Genomic DNA, 19,175 nt, shown 5'->3' with positions numbered 1-19,175 from the left:
GCGCTCGCGTGGGCGGGGCGGGGCCCCGGGTCGCTCCGGCAACATGGCGGAGGCTGAGGGGGAGAGCCTGGAGTCGTGGCTGAGTGAGTACCGCGGCTCGGGGGCATCGCCCGGGCACCTCCGGCCCCTCCGCCCCTTCCCATCGCCTCCCCGCAGTGTCCGCTCGCCCGGCCCCGCCACCCCCCTCAGCCGGGCGGGAGCGCCGGGGCCGTCCCGAGGAGGCCGGGGGGTGTCAGCGCCTTGGGGTCGGGCTGGCACAGCCCCCGGGCACGGGGGAGTTTCRGCACCGGGGGATGCCCGTCCCGGAGGAAGGGCCGGGCCGCCYCTCCCGGCGGTCACCTCGGTCGGGGCGCGGCAGCGGGTGGGGGCCGGTACGAGCTCCCCGGGGAGATGTGGGGGACGGGCAGCTCTGCGGCTCGGCTTGCTCAGCACTGCGAGGATGCTGCTGCTTCTTATCCATAAAGGGTCGTGGTTCGTGGCTGTTCCTCCTGTCTGTTCCTTTGCCTGGGTTGTGGGCAGCTGAGTGTTAACAGCCTGAGTGCTGTTCGTGAGGTTTCCCAGAAAAACTGTATTCGTGTTACACAACTGTGATTTTCAAGCAGACAAATCCTGCTTTATGCCTGGCTGCAGTTTCAGGGTAGTTGTGGGCTCCATTCCATGCGGGCTGGACTATGCCAAGCCCCTTTGTCAGGGTAAGATCTGTCTCATGYCTCAATCCGAAAGGTTAGAGAGGGGAACAAACCCCGGTTGTTTGCTGATGTGCAGCCTTTGCTGAGTGTCTCCTGTCTGTGTGTCTGTCCGTGCTGGTTGTGGCCTTTGGGCTCTGGCTGTACAAAACACAGGGATGTGATTCCTGAATGAATCAGTCATAACTGTRATGGTTTTTCAAATATTCCACGCACAGGAGCTCCCGCTGCTCTCCCTGGGAGGCCATCCTGCACATCATGGCTTGTTGCCTGGATTTTCTTCTCTTTTTTTAATAGTTATTTGTTTGATTATGGCAGCAAGTGAAGTTCCAAGTAGTCAGGCACTGGGCAAACTGCAGAAGATGGTCATAACCCCGAATACCTCAGAGTGTAAAACCTGTTACCCTTGGAGCTATCCTTCCATAAACAGGATTTGATAATTCTCCTTCCTTTGTATTTTATATAAAATTCAAACATRTACATGCTGCCATGATCTGTTATACGAGTTACTGGCTGAAAAGATGTTTTCAGCTCTTCTCATTATAGCTCAATCCCTTCTGTCCCCTTACCGTTTTTGCTCCTCCTCTGAACTCCCACAATTTGTCAATATCTTTTGTTGTAGCCAGTGAAACACAAGAAGSAACACCCACATCCCTTCCTTGCAGTCTTTCTCTGAGGAGAGCTGACTCACCCAGTTCAGTTTGTGTGTGGAAATATCTCTAGTAGGAAGGATATTTTGGGTTGTACAGCCTGGAAAGCTTCCTGACTGCTTGTTTTGTGGGGATATTTTTTTTTAATTGAGGAAGTTAAAGGAGAGGTGATCTGTCCTTGGCCARGGGGCTAAAGGGAAGAGTTGCAAAGGCCTTACTCAGTGGGAGAAGCATTGCAGCGAGCCTGATTGCAGAGAGGCACRCGTTTTTCCAGGCTTGAGTGCTGCTCTCTCATTTGGGAGGATGCTTTTATGCCAGGTCACTGCTACAGCGATCGCTGCTGGTGTGGCTGTTATCGCTCCTCCCATCGCAGGCAGCKCGGAGCCTTTCGTGTCCGGGAATTACTGGCGGAGTCGTGAGGCTGGGCAGGCAGAGCTGGTGCAGCCTCCACCTTTCACCTGCCCTCCCGAAGGGTTTTTTTCTGTAATCATCACAAAGCCTTGGCTAATTTGAGCCTTGAGGGTGTGCCATGCCATGCCCTTCCTAAAGAGAATAGCTCAGCAGCGCAGCCAACTTCCCAGGCACGGAAGATGGAAAATTTCTTGTTGCCAGTGTTCTTTTTCTGTGGTGGTGTGCAGCCTCCTGCTGCCCTGCTTCTGGCATCAGGTGGAGTCACAGACCCATGAAGTAACATCATCCTCGTGTCCTGCTGCTGCAGTAGGATCTGCGCCTCAGCCAGTGATGATCTGGCATCTGCATGTCCTGCCTCATTCCAAGCAGCTGGGATGAGGGAAGGTGATCCTTCCTGTCCSCTCCTGCCTGGCAGGCTCTGCTTCTGCACTGAGCTGAAACACAAGAAGGTTAGGAGATAATGTCAGTTCTACAAACACAGCTGGAGCCTTTGACTCCAGTGCTGCTTTTTCTGCTGCATCCAAAAGGAAACTTCTTTATCCCAGTTGTGTCAGGCTCAGGCAGTGTCCTGCTATGGAAGGGATGCAAATGGATAAAATGTTATAATTGTCTTAATTCCTTTTTTCCTTGCTTTGTCATGGGTCAGCATTCTTTTCTGCTCAGGGACTCAAACAGAGCCTGTCTGTTAGATGTGTCTGGGTTGAGGATTCCCAATTCATAGACTAAGCCTGACCTGGGGACACCCTTTGTTGGGGTGGTTTTTGTCTCATTTCAGTAGAGAAGTGAACCCAGGAAAACAGGAGTGTTCATTACGACCTGTTTAATGGTCTGTGGTTCTTTTCGTTCCAGTATAGTTGCTCTCTAGAGAAAACAAACACCTTTGTTTCATATCTAATTATTAATCTGAATGTTCTCTCGTTAGCATTTCATTCTGGCAGAGCACCTGAGGGCTGAGTGGCTCTGATGCTGGGTGGGTGTGAAGCAGCTTGGTTTGTCCTGAGAACAAATTAAAAAAGCTGAAAACTGAGGCAGAAGTGGTGGCAGGACTGGGGCAGTGCCAAGACTTCAGTCCCCAGATTGCTAATTTAGTTTCATGTGGTTGCCAGTGTGAAATGGGATTTTCAGGAGGGGACCAGGTGGACAAGTGTCTGTGGAAGCAAATAGCTGGTACCAAATRGGCCTCAGTTGGCACTTTCAACAGAGAAGCCAAGGACCTGATATTCCAGAGCATCATCTCTTCATCCTGGAGTGAATCCTTTCACATAAGGTCTGAAGCGTATTTATAAAGCAGCGCAGATGAGCTCCTTGCCCACATTTTAAGCATTCTGCATAAAATAGAGGATTTTAACTCACAGCTTGATAGACATGACACAACTTTCTGGAGGGCTGTCCTGGAAAGGTGAAGTGAGGTGATTCCACTGCGCTGGGATGCTGAGTTCATGTGGCTGTGCTGAGACTGGGAACAGGTATCCAGACACCCTGTTGTGTTGTGTCATGCAAATACATCGATCTTCAGAGTCAGGGCAGAACTTGTGATCAAGCTCATTAACTTTTATGAACCAGGGCTTCACGTGGAGGTTTTATGGATGTTGGAAATAGGGAGTTTCATCATGTGGAACAGCTCTTCCCTTTGGCAGTCACTCTCTCCTTCTGAGGCTTCACTGTCTTCATGTGAAAGCTTTTGCAACAAAAACTTGGATGAGTCTGAGAACRTGAAATAATCCAGTGTCATTGCAAAAGATCTTTGGAGATATTTGGAACAGCTTTAAAATTAACGCTTTGGACATAGAAATGTTTGATACATTTTCCTGTTTGAAMCACATAATTTTCCTAATTTCAGGATGTGCAGCCAACAGAGTCCATTTTGTTGTGTGTCCTTATCTATTTGTGGTCCTCCTGCATTTATTAWGTAAATTCCCTTAATTCCAGCCTGGAATGAGTGTTTTTCTTCTGGACTTGCCAAGCACAAGAGGTGCTTTGGAGCACCAAACCGCCATGGTGCTTGCATGAAGAGGCTTTAGACTGTTGCAAGTCCATGGTTTCATGTTGCTTCCAGGGTGTGCAGCAGTTGGAAATGTGGTAATRAGGTTTAGGTGCCACATGTTTGGAACCATGGTTTGGCTCTGCAAAAGTTGTGTTTTAAACTGAGCATCCATTAAATCTCTTGAGTTCAATACATAGCTCAACCTTCTATGGGATGTGATCCTGCAGTTATTCCTCCCTGGCTGCTGTCTTCTCCTTATGTAGGGTCTCATGAAGGTCAGCAGCGGGCAGAGATTCACATGTGGAATATTTTACCATGGAAAAACTTGCTTTACAAGTATCATTCTGTGAGGAGGAAAACCTGAGCAAACCTTGCAGAATGAGTGCAGCAGGAGGTGCACTGGGAAAGGGAGGGTTTGGAGTAGATGTCTGACAGTTGGTTTTAGCTGTCTCTGGAAAGGTAAAAGATATATTTTAATGATGGTGAAAAATTGGTGATGCAGCATGTGTTTGTTTTGCTATTTCCCTCTGAGATGAAAGTACAGGGATATGTGCTGTGTTTTTTCCTGCCCTTCATCCCCTGCTCTATAYTATCTGACTAAGCAATATTTTATTTCCTAAACCTCTTTCCATTGTGTTAAAATTTTGAGAAAGACTTCCTAAATGCCAGCCCTTGGATCTATACAGACAGCTACTGTGCATTGTTTCTTCACTTAAAAGAAAGRAAAATCATCGTGTCTGGTTATCTTGGTTGGAAAATTAGGTTAAAGTAGGAATCTGATCTCCTGTAAATTCATTGCTGCATCAGGGTTAAGTAAAATATACGGAGAAGATGCATTCATAACCAAAAAGATGCTGATAGCCTCACTACTCTGCAATCAGTACAGTCAGTGAGGTCCTGCTRCTTGAGGGAGGATCCTTCAGGAGCCTGAAATAGCTCTGTCAGTAAAGCATCGATCTCTTGGCTTCAGCATCTAGGATTTGAGTTCCTGATCAGGTGCACGCTGCAGTGTTTATTACTTGCAAGAAGAACTCAGTGTATAATAATAAATTTGAGTTCATAAATCCCAGGAGAAATACTAAGGCATCAATCAAATCAGCTGGCACTCCAAAAGCAAGTGCTAATGTTAAATGACTTATATTAAACATCTGATCTGATGTTCCAACTCCTGCTTCTGCAAAACTCCCAGGGAATACAAAAATAATTTCATATCTAGAAAGTGTGAGAATTTAACCTTTRGAGAGTTTAATGTTACAGCCAAATAGAAAGAGACAGCATTTCAGGCAGAGGAAACTGTGAGCTGAAATTTTTTATTCTGTGCTCTCATTTAGAGTGTGGGAATAGCCTGCTTCTAAATACTTGAGATTTGGCACCTGTTTTCCTTGGAAAGCAGTGATTCTTGGTGGATGCTTGGATGTCTCGACTTGGACACACCCTTTTCCTTGAACAGACATACCACGTGCTAACTTCCTTCTCCTTTTCTATAATTGGCAATGGATGTCAGATGCTTTTCTCTAGGAAATGTGTGATCTTTTATATTGTTTCTGTTGTTGATTGGTAATATGTTTTCTTTCCCTTGCCAAAGATAAAGCCACCAACCCATCTAATAGGCAAGAAGACTGGGAATACATCATTGGATTCTGTGACCAGATCAACAAGGAACTTGAAGGGTGGGTGTCCCAAACTGCTCTAGACATAATAAATTAACATTCACATTTTAAAGTGTGTAATTCCACCATCAAACATTTACATTTTCTTTTTTATATACTGATATCACAAGGAAGAGCTGGCTACAACAGAGAGAAGATGCTGCCTCTCCTGTGAAAGGCAGCGTGGCTAATCCAGACTGAGCACTGGSAAACTGGGAATTTTGAAGCTGCTTCTAATTTCAGCTTCTGCACCTCCAGGGTTCTCATCTGGCCAGAATTATTCTATTTGCCAGTCTGCAAAATGGGGTTATCACTGATGGTGCTGGTTGGGCTTCACATCTGTAAAATCATTCCTGGGCTTAACTGAGGAAACCTCCTGGCTGACAGCATTCCCAAGAGCTAAGAAATAATTTTTTTTTTTCTGAAAAAAGGAAACAAATGCAAGAGAAATGAAGTGATTTCCTGGGGTGGGGCCTGTACTGCGAGTTGTTTGGCCCCTCCCAAGGAGGAATCTGGAATCGCTGGCTGAGACTACCAGCCTTCTCTTCCTTTCATATGTGCAAATCACCAGCCTTACAAAGTTACCCTGAACATCTCTTGTTAGCCTTTGTGATGGGAAGATAAAAGTACTTTAAATGGCATTTSCTTTCGATTATGTGGAAGGCACTTTGTTTGAACACCAGAACTTGTGTGRAAGTGTGAAAATCCTCCATTCTGTTTGTAATGGGGGCTCTGCTCTGTTCCAGGCCACAAATAGCTGTGAGACTCCTGGCTCATAAAATCCAGTCGCCACAGGAATGGGAGGCAGTCCAAGCCTTGACAGTAGGTAGTCCTTACCCCTGCTCTTAAATCTAGGCATGTATCCTATTGTATCACCTCTGTGGAGTAGAGAGAGCACAGGGAGTGTCCTTGGGGTCAGCCAGGGAAGGAAACTTCCATCCCTGAAGTGTCCTGAAATAACTCTAGGTTAGTTTGAGCTGCTGTCTTTTGTTATATTCAGACCAGATTTGTGTTCAGTGTTATGAGGTCAAATGTGGAGATAATACAGACCCAAATGTTGAGGGTGGGACACCAGCCTGTCTTGATGTGTCATCCCTAAAGATGTGAGATTGATGTCTGTATGCAGCAGGAATACTTTTCTCACTGATGGGGACCCTTCCCCTCCCCTCTAAACAGGACACTCACTGTTATTGTAGGGTTTTGGTGYTCCTTTCAGCTCCTCTTTCTGTTCCTTGAATGCAGGTGCTGGAAGCTTGTATGAAGAATTGTGGGAGAAGATTTCATAATGAAGTTGGGAAGTTTCGCTTTTTGAATGAGTTAATAAAAGTTGTTTCTCCAAAGGTTAGTCCCTGAGCTTTATGGCTGTAGCTACTTTTTGTTTGACCTCTGTAAGCTACAGGCAGCATTCAGCATATTTACAGTGTTCTGTCTGGCTCAGTGCACTTATTAGTCTATATTTGAGAGCATTTGTTAGCTAAGCTRGAGTTGTTGGTTGTTTTGTTGTTTTGGGGKTTTKTATGCCCTGCTTACTAAATTTCTCAGTAAGTTTTACTTACTTACCATCAGCATCCAATCTCTGGGCTATTGTAATCCTTCAGGTAACTCAAGGGCTTCTAGAACTTGGGCTGCATTGTTTTAAAAAACCAAACTCCAGTGATGGTGGAAGAGAAATGTGATGCAGAGGTTGAAATAAGAGGTTTGACAGTACACCATGGAGTTCTAGTCCTCATTCTGCTGACTTGCTGTGTAAAGAGTGCCTGGCTAAGTCCCTCAACATTCATGATGAGTTTAATGTGCTGAAAGTCTCCCCTATGGTGTGATTGATGCAGCAATGTATTCCCAGATTCTCTCTCATAAGACAGGGGAGGGGGTGGTTCTCTGTATTGCTGTGATTTTTAAATAGCAAAATCCTGGAGCCAGCAGAACAGCTGCGTTTTCTTTTGCTGAAGATAATYACAAAGCTTCTCTTCACTGTTATCTCAAATCTATTAGAGAAGCAATTTTTCCTCTTAATAAGATGTACCTTAGATCTTGGAACTTGGATCATACACCTTTCAGTGTATGTCACTGAGCTTCTAAGAGCTTTATTTTAGAAAAGAAATTATTAACATGAAGAATTTCTATCTTTTTTTTTCACTTTTAGTACCTGGGAGACCGAGTCTCAGAGAAGGTGAAGTCCAAAGTCATTGAATTGCTGTATAGCTGGACAGTGGCATTGCCAGAGGAATCCAAAATCAAGGATGCCTATTACATGCTGAAGAGACAAGGTAGGGAGTCAACTGCTCACTCAGGCATTCTCTCCAGCCTGGGCTTTGAGCAAGAGTGTCACAAAATACACAGCTTCTAATTAAATGGGGTCAAGGCAACCTCTGAGGGGAGATGGAGCAAGGCAGAAATTCTCTCAAAAGCTTTTCATTATGTGTAAATGCCTTGGGCAGGATTGGGTTGGCTCTGTTAAATAAATTAGTGAAATACTTTGCAGATACTTTTGTTTTGGTTTGAAGAGCCTTTTTTAAGTTGATTTTCTTTTGGGTGGAAGTAGTTACTAAATGATTTGAACAAGTCTAATTTAAAGTGAAATAAGAGCTTCCAAGTAGTCTTTTGTGTTCTTTTRACTAAATGGCTTTGCAACTGTACCTTTAGTTCAGCTGACACACATTTCTCATGTAGGCACAGTGAAAAAAGCTCAATAGGTTCACAAGAAAAATTGATTCCGTGAAAGCTCTGGAAACCATCCTGTCGTATTAGGACACAAGTCATAACTGTCCCTTGCAGCACTGTGGATGGATAAGCTAAAGGCTGAATGGAGCAGAAAATGATTCCTCCCATTCAGAGGGAGAGTTTTAGCTAATGTTGTAGGGTTGGGAGAGCATTCAGGTAACAGCCAGCTCAGGGATTTGGATGTCTTCTTCACTGTAACAGTGTGGCAGTGTCAGGGGACAGATGTGTGTTGGCTTTGACAGCAGCCTGGGAGTCCCTGGGTGCCCAGCCTGGTGKGAGTGTGTGCTGACCCACAGGGGTTCCCTTTCTGCTTTCAGGGATTGTCATGTTTGATCCCGTGATTCCTGCAGACAGAACACTGATTCCTTCTCCACCGCCTCGWCCCAAAAACCCTGTGTTTGATGATGAGGAGAAATCCAAGGTACAGTGAAGACTTGTAATCACTAGGAAAAAAGTGATTACTCAGTGCACATTTAGAATAAGAAAGAAAAGTATAATAATGTGACTTTTTTTTGGGGAGGGCATAGTATGTGATTTTGCAGAACTCACTGTTTTGTCCACCTGCTTAACCCAAAGTTCCAGTTAAGACCAGTTAAGTCCAATTAAGACCTTGTCTGTGTTACCATTGTGGGGTTATTCCTGTCCAAGCACCATCCTGCTGAAGTACTGGAAGGCAGAGAATGTTTCACACACAGGAGAAGAAATAATGTATGGGAGGAATAACTGTTTAGTGCCAGAAATCAGATTTCACAGAATATGTCCTGCGTACAATCAGGAATACAGCAGCAACTTAGATAATAAACTCTAAATGACTCCTGCTGAAGTCCCTGTAACTGTGAAAGCTGTGTAAGMTTTGTAATACTGGGCTATATCCMTTTTCCCCTRAMTTGTTCACATAGWTTCSTTTCCCTTTGTCCAAGGGGTCTTCMTTTRTTTCCTGAACATCATCTTCTTGTCTTTCAGCTTCTAGCCAAGCTACTGAAAAGCAAAAACCCAGATGATTTACAAGAGGCCAACAAGCTTATAAAATCCATGGTAAAGGAGGTAAGAAATTCCTGTAGGATTGGTCCAGGTCAGCAGTCTGCTTTCCAGGTTTTAAGCAATTTGACTTCAAAATGATAGCTGAGGATTTGTTCTCTAGCTTGTACCTGGGAGATGTTGGTATCATAGAAATGTCTACAGTCTAAATGTCTCTGGTGGAGGACAGGGYAAGAATTGAAGTCCCTTGTAATTAACCACATTGCCATCACTCAAAGTGGGATTTGACATCAAGGTTTGGTGGGAGCATCATGGTTCCACCCCGGATGCTGWGGACTGAGTCACTGGACTGGGTCTTCTCACAAACAAGTTCATGGAAACACCTTCCTGTTTGTAGAGMTGTGCTGCATCCACCCACAGCAGTCATTCCAAACTCTGGAGTCCAGGAAATGACTCACTGGGATTCTGGCAAATARAAGGATACCTTCTGGACAGGAGTGGATGTATAGGTTACTGAAATATTTCCATTCAGGCTCCTCTTGTCCCCAGGGTAGACTCTCCTATGTCTTTAACTGGATTCTGYAATCAGAGATGGTGGACATTTTCCACCAGAGTGTGTTTGTTGTTCCTGGTAAATGTTTTGCTTCAAACACATCATTTTTGTTAAATGGCATCAAATTAAAAAAAAAAAAAACAAACCTTCTGAAAAGGTCAGAAAGGAACTTTTGGGAACTTTTCTGGTTTTAGTGGTAGAATTATACATTCAAGTCTATTTAATGAGTTTTTGGAAATATGGGGTTGCCTGTAATTTTGGAGTGGTGGTGAAAAGACAATAAAGTAAGCAAAGTTCATATGAATTAAGAGGGGATTTTTTTGCTTTTTTTTCCTACCTTAATCTTAAATAGACGTTACCTGACATTACATTACAGATAATATCTGTGGTTGTGTTACTGTGAACTTTTAGAGGGAAAYTCACCTTTTCTGTCTGTGCTTTCCACCCTGAAGGATGAGGCTCGGATCCAGAAGGTGACAAAGCGCATGCACACACTGGAGGAGGTGAACAACAACGTGAAGCTGCTGAATGAGATGTTGGTTCATTACAGCAAAGAGGACTCATCAGAGGCTGACAGAGAGCTCATGAAGGTGGGTCTGAGCTGCTCCCACTTCCCAGCACTCCTGGAGTCAGTCCTTTCTTACAGATGTGAGTTTTTCAGAGATTTAGAAACATTGCAAACAGAGAGCAGTGGTGAGAAACAAGAGCAGTTGCTATAAACTGCAGGCAAGAAAATATCCATGTTTTTASTGCCTTTCACCAAAAGACTGGATGGGGAGTAGCTCAGTTTTGGATATGCCTGAAGTGAGGTGCTGCTGTTCTCCAAAGGTGCAGCGTGGCAGAACCAAGAAGCTGCAGTTCATAATTCTGGATCCTGTAAGARCACAGATTGGAGGTCGTAATTGTCCCTTGCAGCACTGTGCATGGATCAGCTAAAGGCTGAATGGGGCAGAAAATAATTCTTCCCCTTCAGAGGGAGGGTTTTATCTTTTGTTACAGGACTGGGAGAGCATCAGGAAAGTAAAAATGAGAACAGACMCCAGGGATGGCTTGCTAGGCCTAGAGCCTTTAAGAGTTGCACATTATTTAATTAAAAAAAATGAAAGCCACTTATTTTTAACAACAAGGTTCTTAAACAGTGGTAAGAAGCTTAAGGAACTTTTGTTYCTGTGAACCATTTCRTTATTGCCACCCTTCTTCTGTGTGRTTGCAGCCTCTCAGCAGTGTTTGCAGCACAATTGAAGCCRAAATACTGAAGCACGATTCTGCTGTTCCTCAGGCTTTTAGGGACTACTATACAARGAAGGAACATCTCTTTTGGACTAGWACKTGGCCATAAGTGCTGATGTGAGGGAGGACTAAGGGATGTGTTGAGAGTACAGTTGTGTTTAGACCCCAAGTTCATGTAATGCTGCTCAGCTCTGTGAGCAGGGCAGGRAGGGCCATCCTGGCTGTCCTGGCACAGTCAGCACAGTGAGATTGGTCTGTTCTGGCGTTTGTTCTGTGCTGAYTGGTGCTGCTGGCACTGGCTCCTGGCTGGTGAAACCCTTTGTCCTAATGTGTCTTCCAGGAGCTCTACGAAAGGTGTGAAACCAAAAGACGGACGCTGTTCAAGCTGGCCAGTGAGACAGAGGACAATGACAGCAGTTTGGGTAAACCAAGCTACACTTGTCCTTTTTTATTCTTTTTGTGCTCTGTGCCCATGCAAGGGTTCAGAGAAGTCACCTCCTCTCTGTGGGTTCCTGTTGCTTTGATAAAGGACAATCCTTGCCTCTTTGTGCTTGCCACTTCAGTTTGGGCATGGACTGGACAGTAAAGTTGGTGGTTCAGGAAAGTGGGAATAATAATAGGGGACAGCTGCTGCTTTGGGAGGGGAAGAGAATTGCTATGGGGAACAACTTTGGGCTCATTTTTTCCTTGTTATAGCAGTTCATGTGGAGTTAGRTCAAGGTATTGCTTCGAGTGTGGCACAGGCAGAGTGATGGAACTCATAGCCAGATATTTGTGTGTTTTCTTGCTGATTATTTAGCTGATAACTGAGCACTCTCAGCATTAGTGGGAACAAAGTTATAAAGCCTTTGAAGTAATTTTTGTCTCYCTTGTATGTAGGGGATATTCTGCAGGCCAGTGACAATTTATCCCGTGTGATCAATTCCTATAAAAAGATAATAGAGGGGCAAGTGATCAATGGTGAAGTGGATCTCCCTGGGATGTCTGTAGTGGAAGGTAAGTTCCTGGGAAGCCAATTGTTTAATTTTTGAATCCTGCAATTCTAAGGCTTCTGAACAATGCTTCCTGTTTTGTTAAAGTAGCTTTTGATGACCAGCAGTTTGTGAATCAGAAGTGGACAAGAAGGCTCCTGAGCAGTGGATAAACATTTCTGGAAATGAGCAGCAGTGCTRCAGCTTTGCATTCTCCCCTATTCAGTCAATATTATTGAAACCTTTGAAGCCATCAGTAGCAAACCTGCATCTGAGCCGTTTTGTGGGGCTGGAAGTTCTCGTACATTTTCCTTCCCACCTTTGTCCTGTTTGTTAATGGTGATGTGTAAGATGATAATTTTATCAAAAAAAACCCCAAGAGCTGGAGAGCAAGAGCTGGGCCAGGGGTCCTTTTCCTGGTTTTGCCAGTGTTTCCTTTTGTGAATTCAGGCCAGTTGCCCACTTTACACTTCAGCTTCACCATTGAAAGCTCTGGACATGTGTGTGACAGAATTACCATTTGGGACTCAAACATTCATGATGCTGTCTGGCAGCAGCTTACTCGAACAAGACTGTCCTAAATATAAAAATTGAGATGGTATGAATTTTCCTCAGCTCTCCAGCTCTCTGGTAGCCTTTGTTTATTGTAATGCTGCAGGATCTCCCACAGCCTCGTCTGAGTTCAAAAGATTTTGCAAAAAATGATGAATTGTGAAGCACTGGGGAAAGTGCAGTGCTTGCAGCAGGTTTTCATGTGGGAATTCTTTAAATATCTGTGTTGATTTACACGGTCTGCATACAGCAAATATCCTTTCTCTATTACAAAGAGCTATAAACCATGCTCAGATGAGGATTTAAACCATCTCTGCTAATTTCTTCTATACATTGGGTGTGCTCTGAGCCTTTTGCCTTCTTTCCTAGTAGTGCTCTTCTCCTATCCACTGCAGGGAGTAACTCCACCAATAATCTCAACACCCTCATTGACCTTGCTGGACTGGATGTCACCAGCACCCCGCCACCTCCAATGGCACCCAGCAGCCTGACACCAGCCCCCAGCACAGCCCCCTGTCCAGCTGAAATCCCCATCCTCCCTCCTCCTCCCCAGACGTTGGCACCACTGCGCAGCAGCTCCTCGGGCCAGGTGGAAACAGCATCCACTCAGCAGAGCAGCACAACCAACTCCCTGTCCCTGCTGGATGAGGAGCTCCTCTGCTTGGGTAAGACACTGAGGGGCCTGCAAAAGGGCTGCTCAATCCATCCTAACAGGCTGCTTCTGCATTCTCCATGTTCCTGCATTCYGGGGAACACACCTTTGCATTGTTCTGAATGTTAGACCTGGTCAGTTAGGCRGTATTAAAATCTCTTCCCAGAGCTGGCTGCAAGAAAGAAACTGAGTTGAGTGTGATTGCAGTCTAATGTCTGGGGCTGCTGGGACATGCTRGGTGTACAGGCTGCAGTTTGGGACAGATTCAGCCCTGATTTTGGGGCTGTGCTAAAGAGGGGCCATGCATAGGAGCCTGCAGGATGCCTGTCCGTGGAGCCCAGATGTGCACAGCTGAACGAGTCCAAATCAGGATGGGTCAGAAGAGCTGTGTGCAGGGGGTGACTGTCAGCTGCTGGTGTTGTCAGTCCGTTTCCCTCATAGACTTGCAGCCCATCTAGTGTTTCATCAGCTTCTTGGGCTCTGCCAGAGATGAATCAAGTAGTTTGATGGTATTGAAAGAGCCACCAAGGGATGACACCAAACTCACGTTCTCCTCCAGTCACCTGTTTCTTATTTTTCCATCCAGGCCTGAATGACCCAGCTCCTGCAGCAGGGAAGGAGACCTCGGAAAACAACCAGTGGAGCATGTTTGAGGTACAAAAAGGGGGTCTCAAAGGAAGGACAGGGAGAGGTTGTCATTGTGGGAGGTCTCAGGACACACTGTCACCTTGGAGAAGTGTGTGATCACACACACAGGCAGAGGGGCAGTCTGGCTTAGCCCTAAAATCTGGAATAGCTGTGTTTAAACAGAGGAGATATCTCCTGAACCTGGCTTTCACAATTTCCCATCTGTCCCCGTGATGTTAGCCCTTCTTTATTTAAATTCCAGATCAGATGTAGCCCTGACTTAGGCCACAGACTTTGCTGCTTGTCACCCAGCTCCTGTTCTTGTGGTAAACCTCTGTCCCTCTGTAACAGAGCAGTGCCATYTCTGCATCAGGGGCAGCAGTGAGTTAGAGCATCTACCTGTCCTCTCTTTCAGAATGAGCAGYTGGACCTGGATTTCTTTAATCCGAAGATGGTGACTGTTGCTTGCAACCCTGCAGGGAACCCTCTTCTCCATCACACATCACAGACCACATGTGGGACGTCAGCCACGCTGCCTTCTGCTTTCCCAGCCTCCCAGACTGCTCCCAGYATCCCAGCACCAAACTCTGCACCATTTGTGTTCCCTGCTGGACCAGCTGCCCCTGCAGGGCTTCCTAAGACTATTCCAGCTGCTCCTGGCTACTTCAACTCCTCTGTGGGCAGCAATATGTCACATAAGATGGATGCATTGGGRCAACTCCTTGAAGAAGCCAAAGGGTAACCAAAAGCCCTGACTTTGCTTTGGCTCTGCAGTTAGAAAATCAAGCTCGCTCCTGTGCCAGGTTCTGAGGGTGACTTTCAACTTTCTGGCTTGGTAGAAATGTGGGATTTTTCTTATCAGAGGTTTCAGTTTACAAATGAATACAAGTTTCCCACCTCTGGGAGGGAAAGGCAGGCAGAGCACACAGCTGTATTGTTGCCTGATCCAAAGGTGTGGTGTGAAGGGGAAAAGGTTTTTAAGGTACAGAGGCTTTTGCCCATCTCAGCCTTTCCCACCCTGGCCAAGGTGGGACTTTGCTTTTCCTTCCCGGCTTGGTGAAGTGACCCCAACCCTGCTACCACTCCTGTTCTTGCAGCTCTCCTCAAGTGCAGAGTCACAGGCTCCAGCCTGGCTCYRGRCTGCTGCTTTGTCCTCAYGATGTGCTGTTACCTCTGGGTGTTGGTGAAATTCCTGYTTCACTTCCAGCCCTGTTCCCCATGCTTTTTCTGATTCTCTTGCAGGACTGCCACCCAAGGCATGGCAGCACCTTCAGTGTTCCCTGGGGTCACTTTGCCAACCACAGTCACCCCTGCCCCRTTAGCAACACCTGCAGGGCTGCCAGCCACTGCCCCTGGAGCCCCTCCAGCTCCCTTCCCAAGCAGCTGCACTGCAGGATCAGGAAGTCCTCTCTTCCAGCCAGCATCGTTCCAGCAGCAAGGCAGTCCCATGAAAGCACCTGAAATTTCTTTGGCCAATGTCCATGTTCCCTTGGAATCCATTAAACCCAGTAAGTACCTCAGGTTTTTCACCTTGTTCTGAACATTTTTTAAAGGGAAAGCTTTGTGGTGAAGCTCACGAGGTGGAGAGAAGGGATGAGCAGCTCCAGCTGAACATCCCAGTCACCTGGTGCTGCCTCAGATCACCTGCTGCACRAAGCTGGAGCCTCTCCCTTCTCTCCCCATGGCAGGCAGTGCCCTCCCAGTGACAGCCTACGACAAGAACGGGTTCAGGATCCTGCTGCACTTTGCCAGGGAGTGCCCTCCAGGACGCTCGGACGTGCTGGTGGTGGTGGTGTCCATGCTGAACACGGCGCCGCTGCCCGTGAGGAACATCGTGCTGCAGGCAGCTGTGCCCAAGGTAGGGACACGGGGGACAGACCCCACAGTGTGAGACTGCYCCCAGGAAAGCCTGGCCATGGACTCAGGGACTTGGGATAGCCTGGTTCAACCTTTCCATAGGCTGTGCTCTGCCCCTTTCCAAAGGTTCTTGTCAGAGGCAGAAAACACTGAATGGGGTGAGTCRAGAGCTGCCTATTCCTATTGTGTTTTGCAAGCTGGGTTGGCTCTTTTCCCTCATCTTCACTTATGGGTTGATTCTCTTCCGTTTGGATGTGTGCTGTTGTCCCCCCAGCCTGTATGTGTATCTTTCATGGTCCCCAAGATAGGAGATCATGCCTGAGGTTTGCTCTCTTTTTTGTTTGCAGTCCATGAAAGTGAAGCTACAGCCACCCTCTGGCACTGATCTGTCTCCATTCAATCCCATCCAGCCACCTGCTGCCATCACCCAGGTTATGCTTTTGGCAAATCCTGCGAAGGTGAGAGGGACAGTGGGATTTATCCTGCCCTCATCAGACACATTGGATGTCAGATGARCTCTGTGGAGGGGTGGGACCAAACATTTGAGCAGCTACAGCTGTTTGCTCCTAAAAGTTTGGACTTGATGATCTTGGAGGTCTTTTCCAATCCAACCTTWATTATCTGTGATTCTGATGTGCCCTCCAGAGGTGGTTACTGTGGAATGTTGATGCTTCAGTTCAGGGCTAGAGGAGGCTCTTCCCARCAGACTTTGGCAGGAAGGAGAGGTATGAGAAGGGTCAGTACACTTCTYCCAGCAAAAGGGCAAGGATCATGGCAGGCTCAACTTTAAAGGATAGCAAAACTGCATCAGGAGTTTGACTCCCCTGTGCACTGGACGTGCCTGGCTTTGCTGATAATTAATCAATGCTAAATTARCTGATGCTGTAGCAGTACTTTTGATGAACCAACAGACAAATGCCAGATCATGTCTGTTCCATCRTTCTCTGAGGAGGTGCCTGTGACCAGGGACACACCATGGGGTTAACACTTTCCTTCCTGCTGATGGTTGGGATCATCCAAGTAGCTGTTTCTACTCATTCAATCAGACAGCTCCAAAAGCCCAAAGCTGAAGGACTTCCTAATTTTTTGTCARATTTAGATGTTTCTACTTGAGAATTACAACAGAAGTGTCCTTCAAGTRTCAGCTAAAAGCTCTGAGATCAAAGGATGAATGTCAGAGGGGTTTAGTGGATTTTTAAAAGACTTCATGAAGTACATGGAGGTGCCCTCATTGAGTGAGATGACTGTTTCCATCTCCTGCTTACTGTATTACAAATAATTTTTCACAGCAGGAGCTGTGCGAATCTTTCTCCACATGATGAGGRATTTAATTTTGAAAATGTTGAACTTTTCCAGCAGCATTCTTCAGGCTCTCTGGAGAGCATCTGAGCAGCTGGCCATGTCTATGCAATCTATGCTCACAAGTCATTTAGGCTTTTCTTCTTCTGCTCCATGCTAAGCAGTAAAGTTTTTTTKGTATAAAAAGTGTAAGGTGAATTACTCAGGTTGGTAAATAGCTGAACTCCTTCATGAACTTAACCTGAGCCCTCCTGCCCCTGCTCTGTACAACAGATGTCTTGTGCTCTCTGTAGAGCTCTAACAGTGAAGTGTTTTGTTCGRGGCTGTTGAGCTGGGGCTGTTCTCATGTTACTTTTGGGTTTTGTCTTTCCTGCAGGAGAAGGTGAGGCTGAGGTACAGACTGACCTTCACCCTGGGAGATCAGCCCAGCACAGAAGTGGGCGAAGTGGATCAGTTTCCCCCCGTAGAGCAGTGGGGGAATCTATGACCTTAGGACACTGCCAGAGACTGTGACAGGACCAGGGCAGGATCCCACAGGACTGGAACGGATGTGCCGTGGGGAGGGACACACATGCTATCCACTGGTGATGTTCAGCTTTGTTTACATGTCCTGACCACTCTGCTTGTAGCTTTAGTCCAGAATGTTGTGCCCCACGTTGAAGGGGCCCTGGAACACTTATGCCAAGCATGAACTGAGTGGCAGCCAGTGACAGGCAGTGCTGGCTGCTTTTACCTTGACCTCTGGGTGAATCTGGTTCTATCTTCCACTCTATTAAACTTGAAGTTATTGTATTTTGAGGGGAGACCTGTCAGCAGAAAGGGATTTAGTTGGCTTTTCCTGCACTGCTGTCCAGAGATCCCGACAGGCCGTGGGGTGATGATGCCGTGAGCTCAGCGCAGAGCCCTGACAGAGCCCTCCCTGGGACTGTGACCTCCTGCTGCCACACGGGCCCGTGAGCATGTCAGCAATACTGCTGCTCCATGAGGGAATGCTTCCTTTTTTACACTGAAATGGCACTCAGCTCCCTTCCTTCTCCTCCTGCTTCATTCCCAAGGGCCCRTGTAAGCAGCCCCTCGCTCTGTGTGTGCCACACTGCTGTATCTTTACTTGTTATATTTATTTTATACTGCTGGCTGCCACCCTGGGGCATCCATTTGGGGCAGCTGGGGCTGAGTTTTGTCTGCAAATGGTTACACTGGTTATTTTTTTGCCTTCATCGCATTCCATAGTGCGGGGAAAAGAGGAAGTGCATAGTGAGAAGGAAGGAGGGCTGGAAGATACTGGTCAGTATTGGAGGAGGACAGCACCTGGAGCACAGAACTGTCTTTACAATCACCAGTCAGGGGCAGTGGCTGAATCCAGGGATAAGGAGAGATGCCTCTCATGTCCCCTCATGCAGGCAGTATTATTAGTATAGTCAAATACTGTGTTTTATTGAGCTGARTACAATGACCTACAAGATGTAAATAATAGACCTGTAGGGTACCAAAACAGAACAAGCAGGCAGAGGAAGGAAGAGGCTCYCTCGGGCTGTGACTGGGCATGTGCTGGGCTAATGCCCTATTTTCTTTGTTCCCTTTATTAAGTGGCAAAGTGCAATTGYCCYCACYAAGGGGAAAGCWGATTTGCTGGACATCAGTGTTCTGTTCTAACAGGACAGAAGAGCTGATCCCTTAGCTACAATCTCCTAGAAATAAGATTTAAATCACCAAAACTTGATTCCAGCAGCCCCTTCCTTCTTCTGTTTCCAGTCTCAAGCAGTGCCTCAATGAGCTCTGAGACAGACTGTTGTAAATTAATGGGAGTTTTTAACACCCATTGACACAAGCACAGACAGGTGCTTGGGCAGTCCTTGGACACTCAGCTCTGCATTTCCAGCAGGGCTGTCAAACAACAGCTCTTCTCCAACTGAGAGTGAGAGCAGCACAGAAAAAACAGTACACAGGAAGAGGTACCTGCCTCTTGTAGGAGAACTCCACAGGAAAACATGATGCTGCAGTGAATGGTGCCTGTAAAACCATTGCTAAAAACACAGCTTGGAGTTATGCATAGTTGAATTTTCTTTACTGTGCTGCAGAGTAAAAATCCCTAGAGATTACAAACACAGGGGATTCACAAGCCTGAGACCCTCATCAGAGGCACCAGGCTGCTGTAGGAGCCYCTGAAGGTGGAATCCAAGCTTGTCCTGGTCTGAAGCTTGTGGAGACCTCAGCCTTGTCAGTTCGCTGAGGTAGAAAGCAGGTGAGAGGGATGGGTTTGTTGTTTGGATCCTAAAGAAAGCTGTTGTAAATCAATGGACTGGGATAAGGAGAGAATTCTTTCTGCCTCAGACATGTTCTTGCCAGCACTTTAGA

At 46.4% G+C, this 19,175-nt stretch overlaps 1 protein-coding gene across 3 annotated transcripts; it reads left to right on the top strand.

Moving 5' to 3' along the window:
- Positions 1-2: 2 nt before the first annotated feature.
- On the top strand, positions 3-18,436 carry GGA3 (golgi associated, gamma adaptin ear containing, ARF binding protein 3). 3 transcript variants are annotated; one of them, XM_057381393.1, is made up of 17 exons: positions 3-83; positions 5,317-5,401; positions 6,127-6,202; positions 6,623-6,721; positions 7,524-7,647; positions 8,419-8,522; positions 9,065-9,145; positions 10,085-10,222; positions 11,203-11,284; positions 11,742-11,858; positions 12,781-13,050; positions 13,624-13,691; positions 14,080-14,402; positions 14,907-15,172; positions 15,353-15,522; positions 15,869-15,979; positions 17,197-18,436. In XM_057381393.1, the coding sequence occupies exons 1-17, from the start codon at positions 44-46 to the stop codon at positions 17,305-17,307; spliced, it is 2,265 nt and encodes a 754-aa protein (XP_057237376.1). In that variant the 5' UTR covers positions 3-43; the 3' UTR covers positions 17,308-18,436. The 3 variants fall into 3 exon arrangements, with proteins under 3 accessions (XP_057237376.1, XP_057237377.1, XP_057237378.1); XM_057381394.1 differs by having other exon boundaries at positions 14,907-15,176; positions 15,357-15,522; XM_057381395.1 differs by lacking the exons at positions 5,317-5,401; positions 6,127-6,202; positions 6,623-6,721 and having other exon boundaries at positions 36-83.
- Positions 18,437-19,175: the final 739 nt, after the last annotated feature.

Source organism: Malurus melanocephalus, unplaced genomic scaffold (assembly GCF_030028575.1).
Source record: "Malurus melanocephalus ecotype Western Australia unplaced genomic scaffold, MMel_1.1 scaffold_509, whole genome shotgun sequence".
Classification (NCBI taxonomy): Eukaryota; Metazoa; Chordata; class Aves; order Passeriformes; family Maluridae; genus Malurus; species Malurus melanocephalus.
This window is presented reverse-complemented; position numbering and strand designations above follow the sequence as displayed.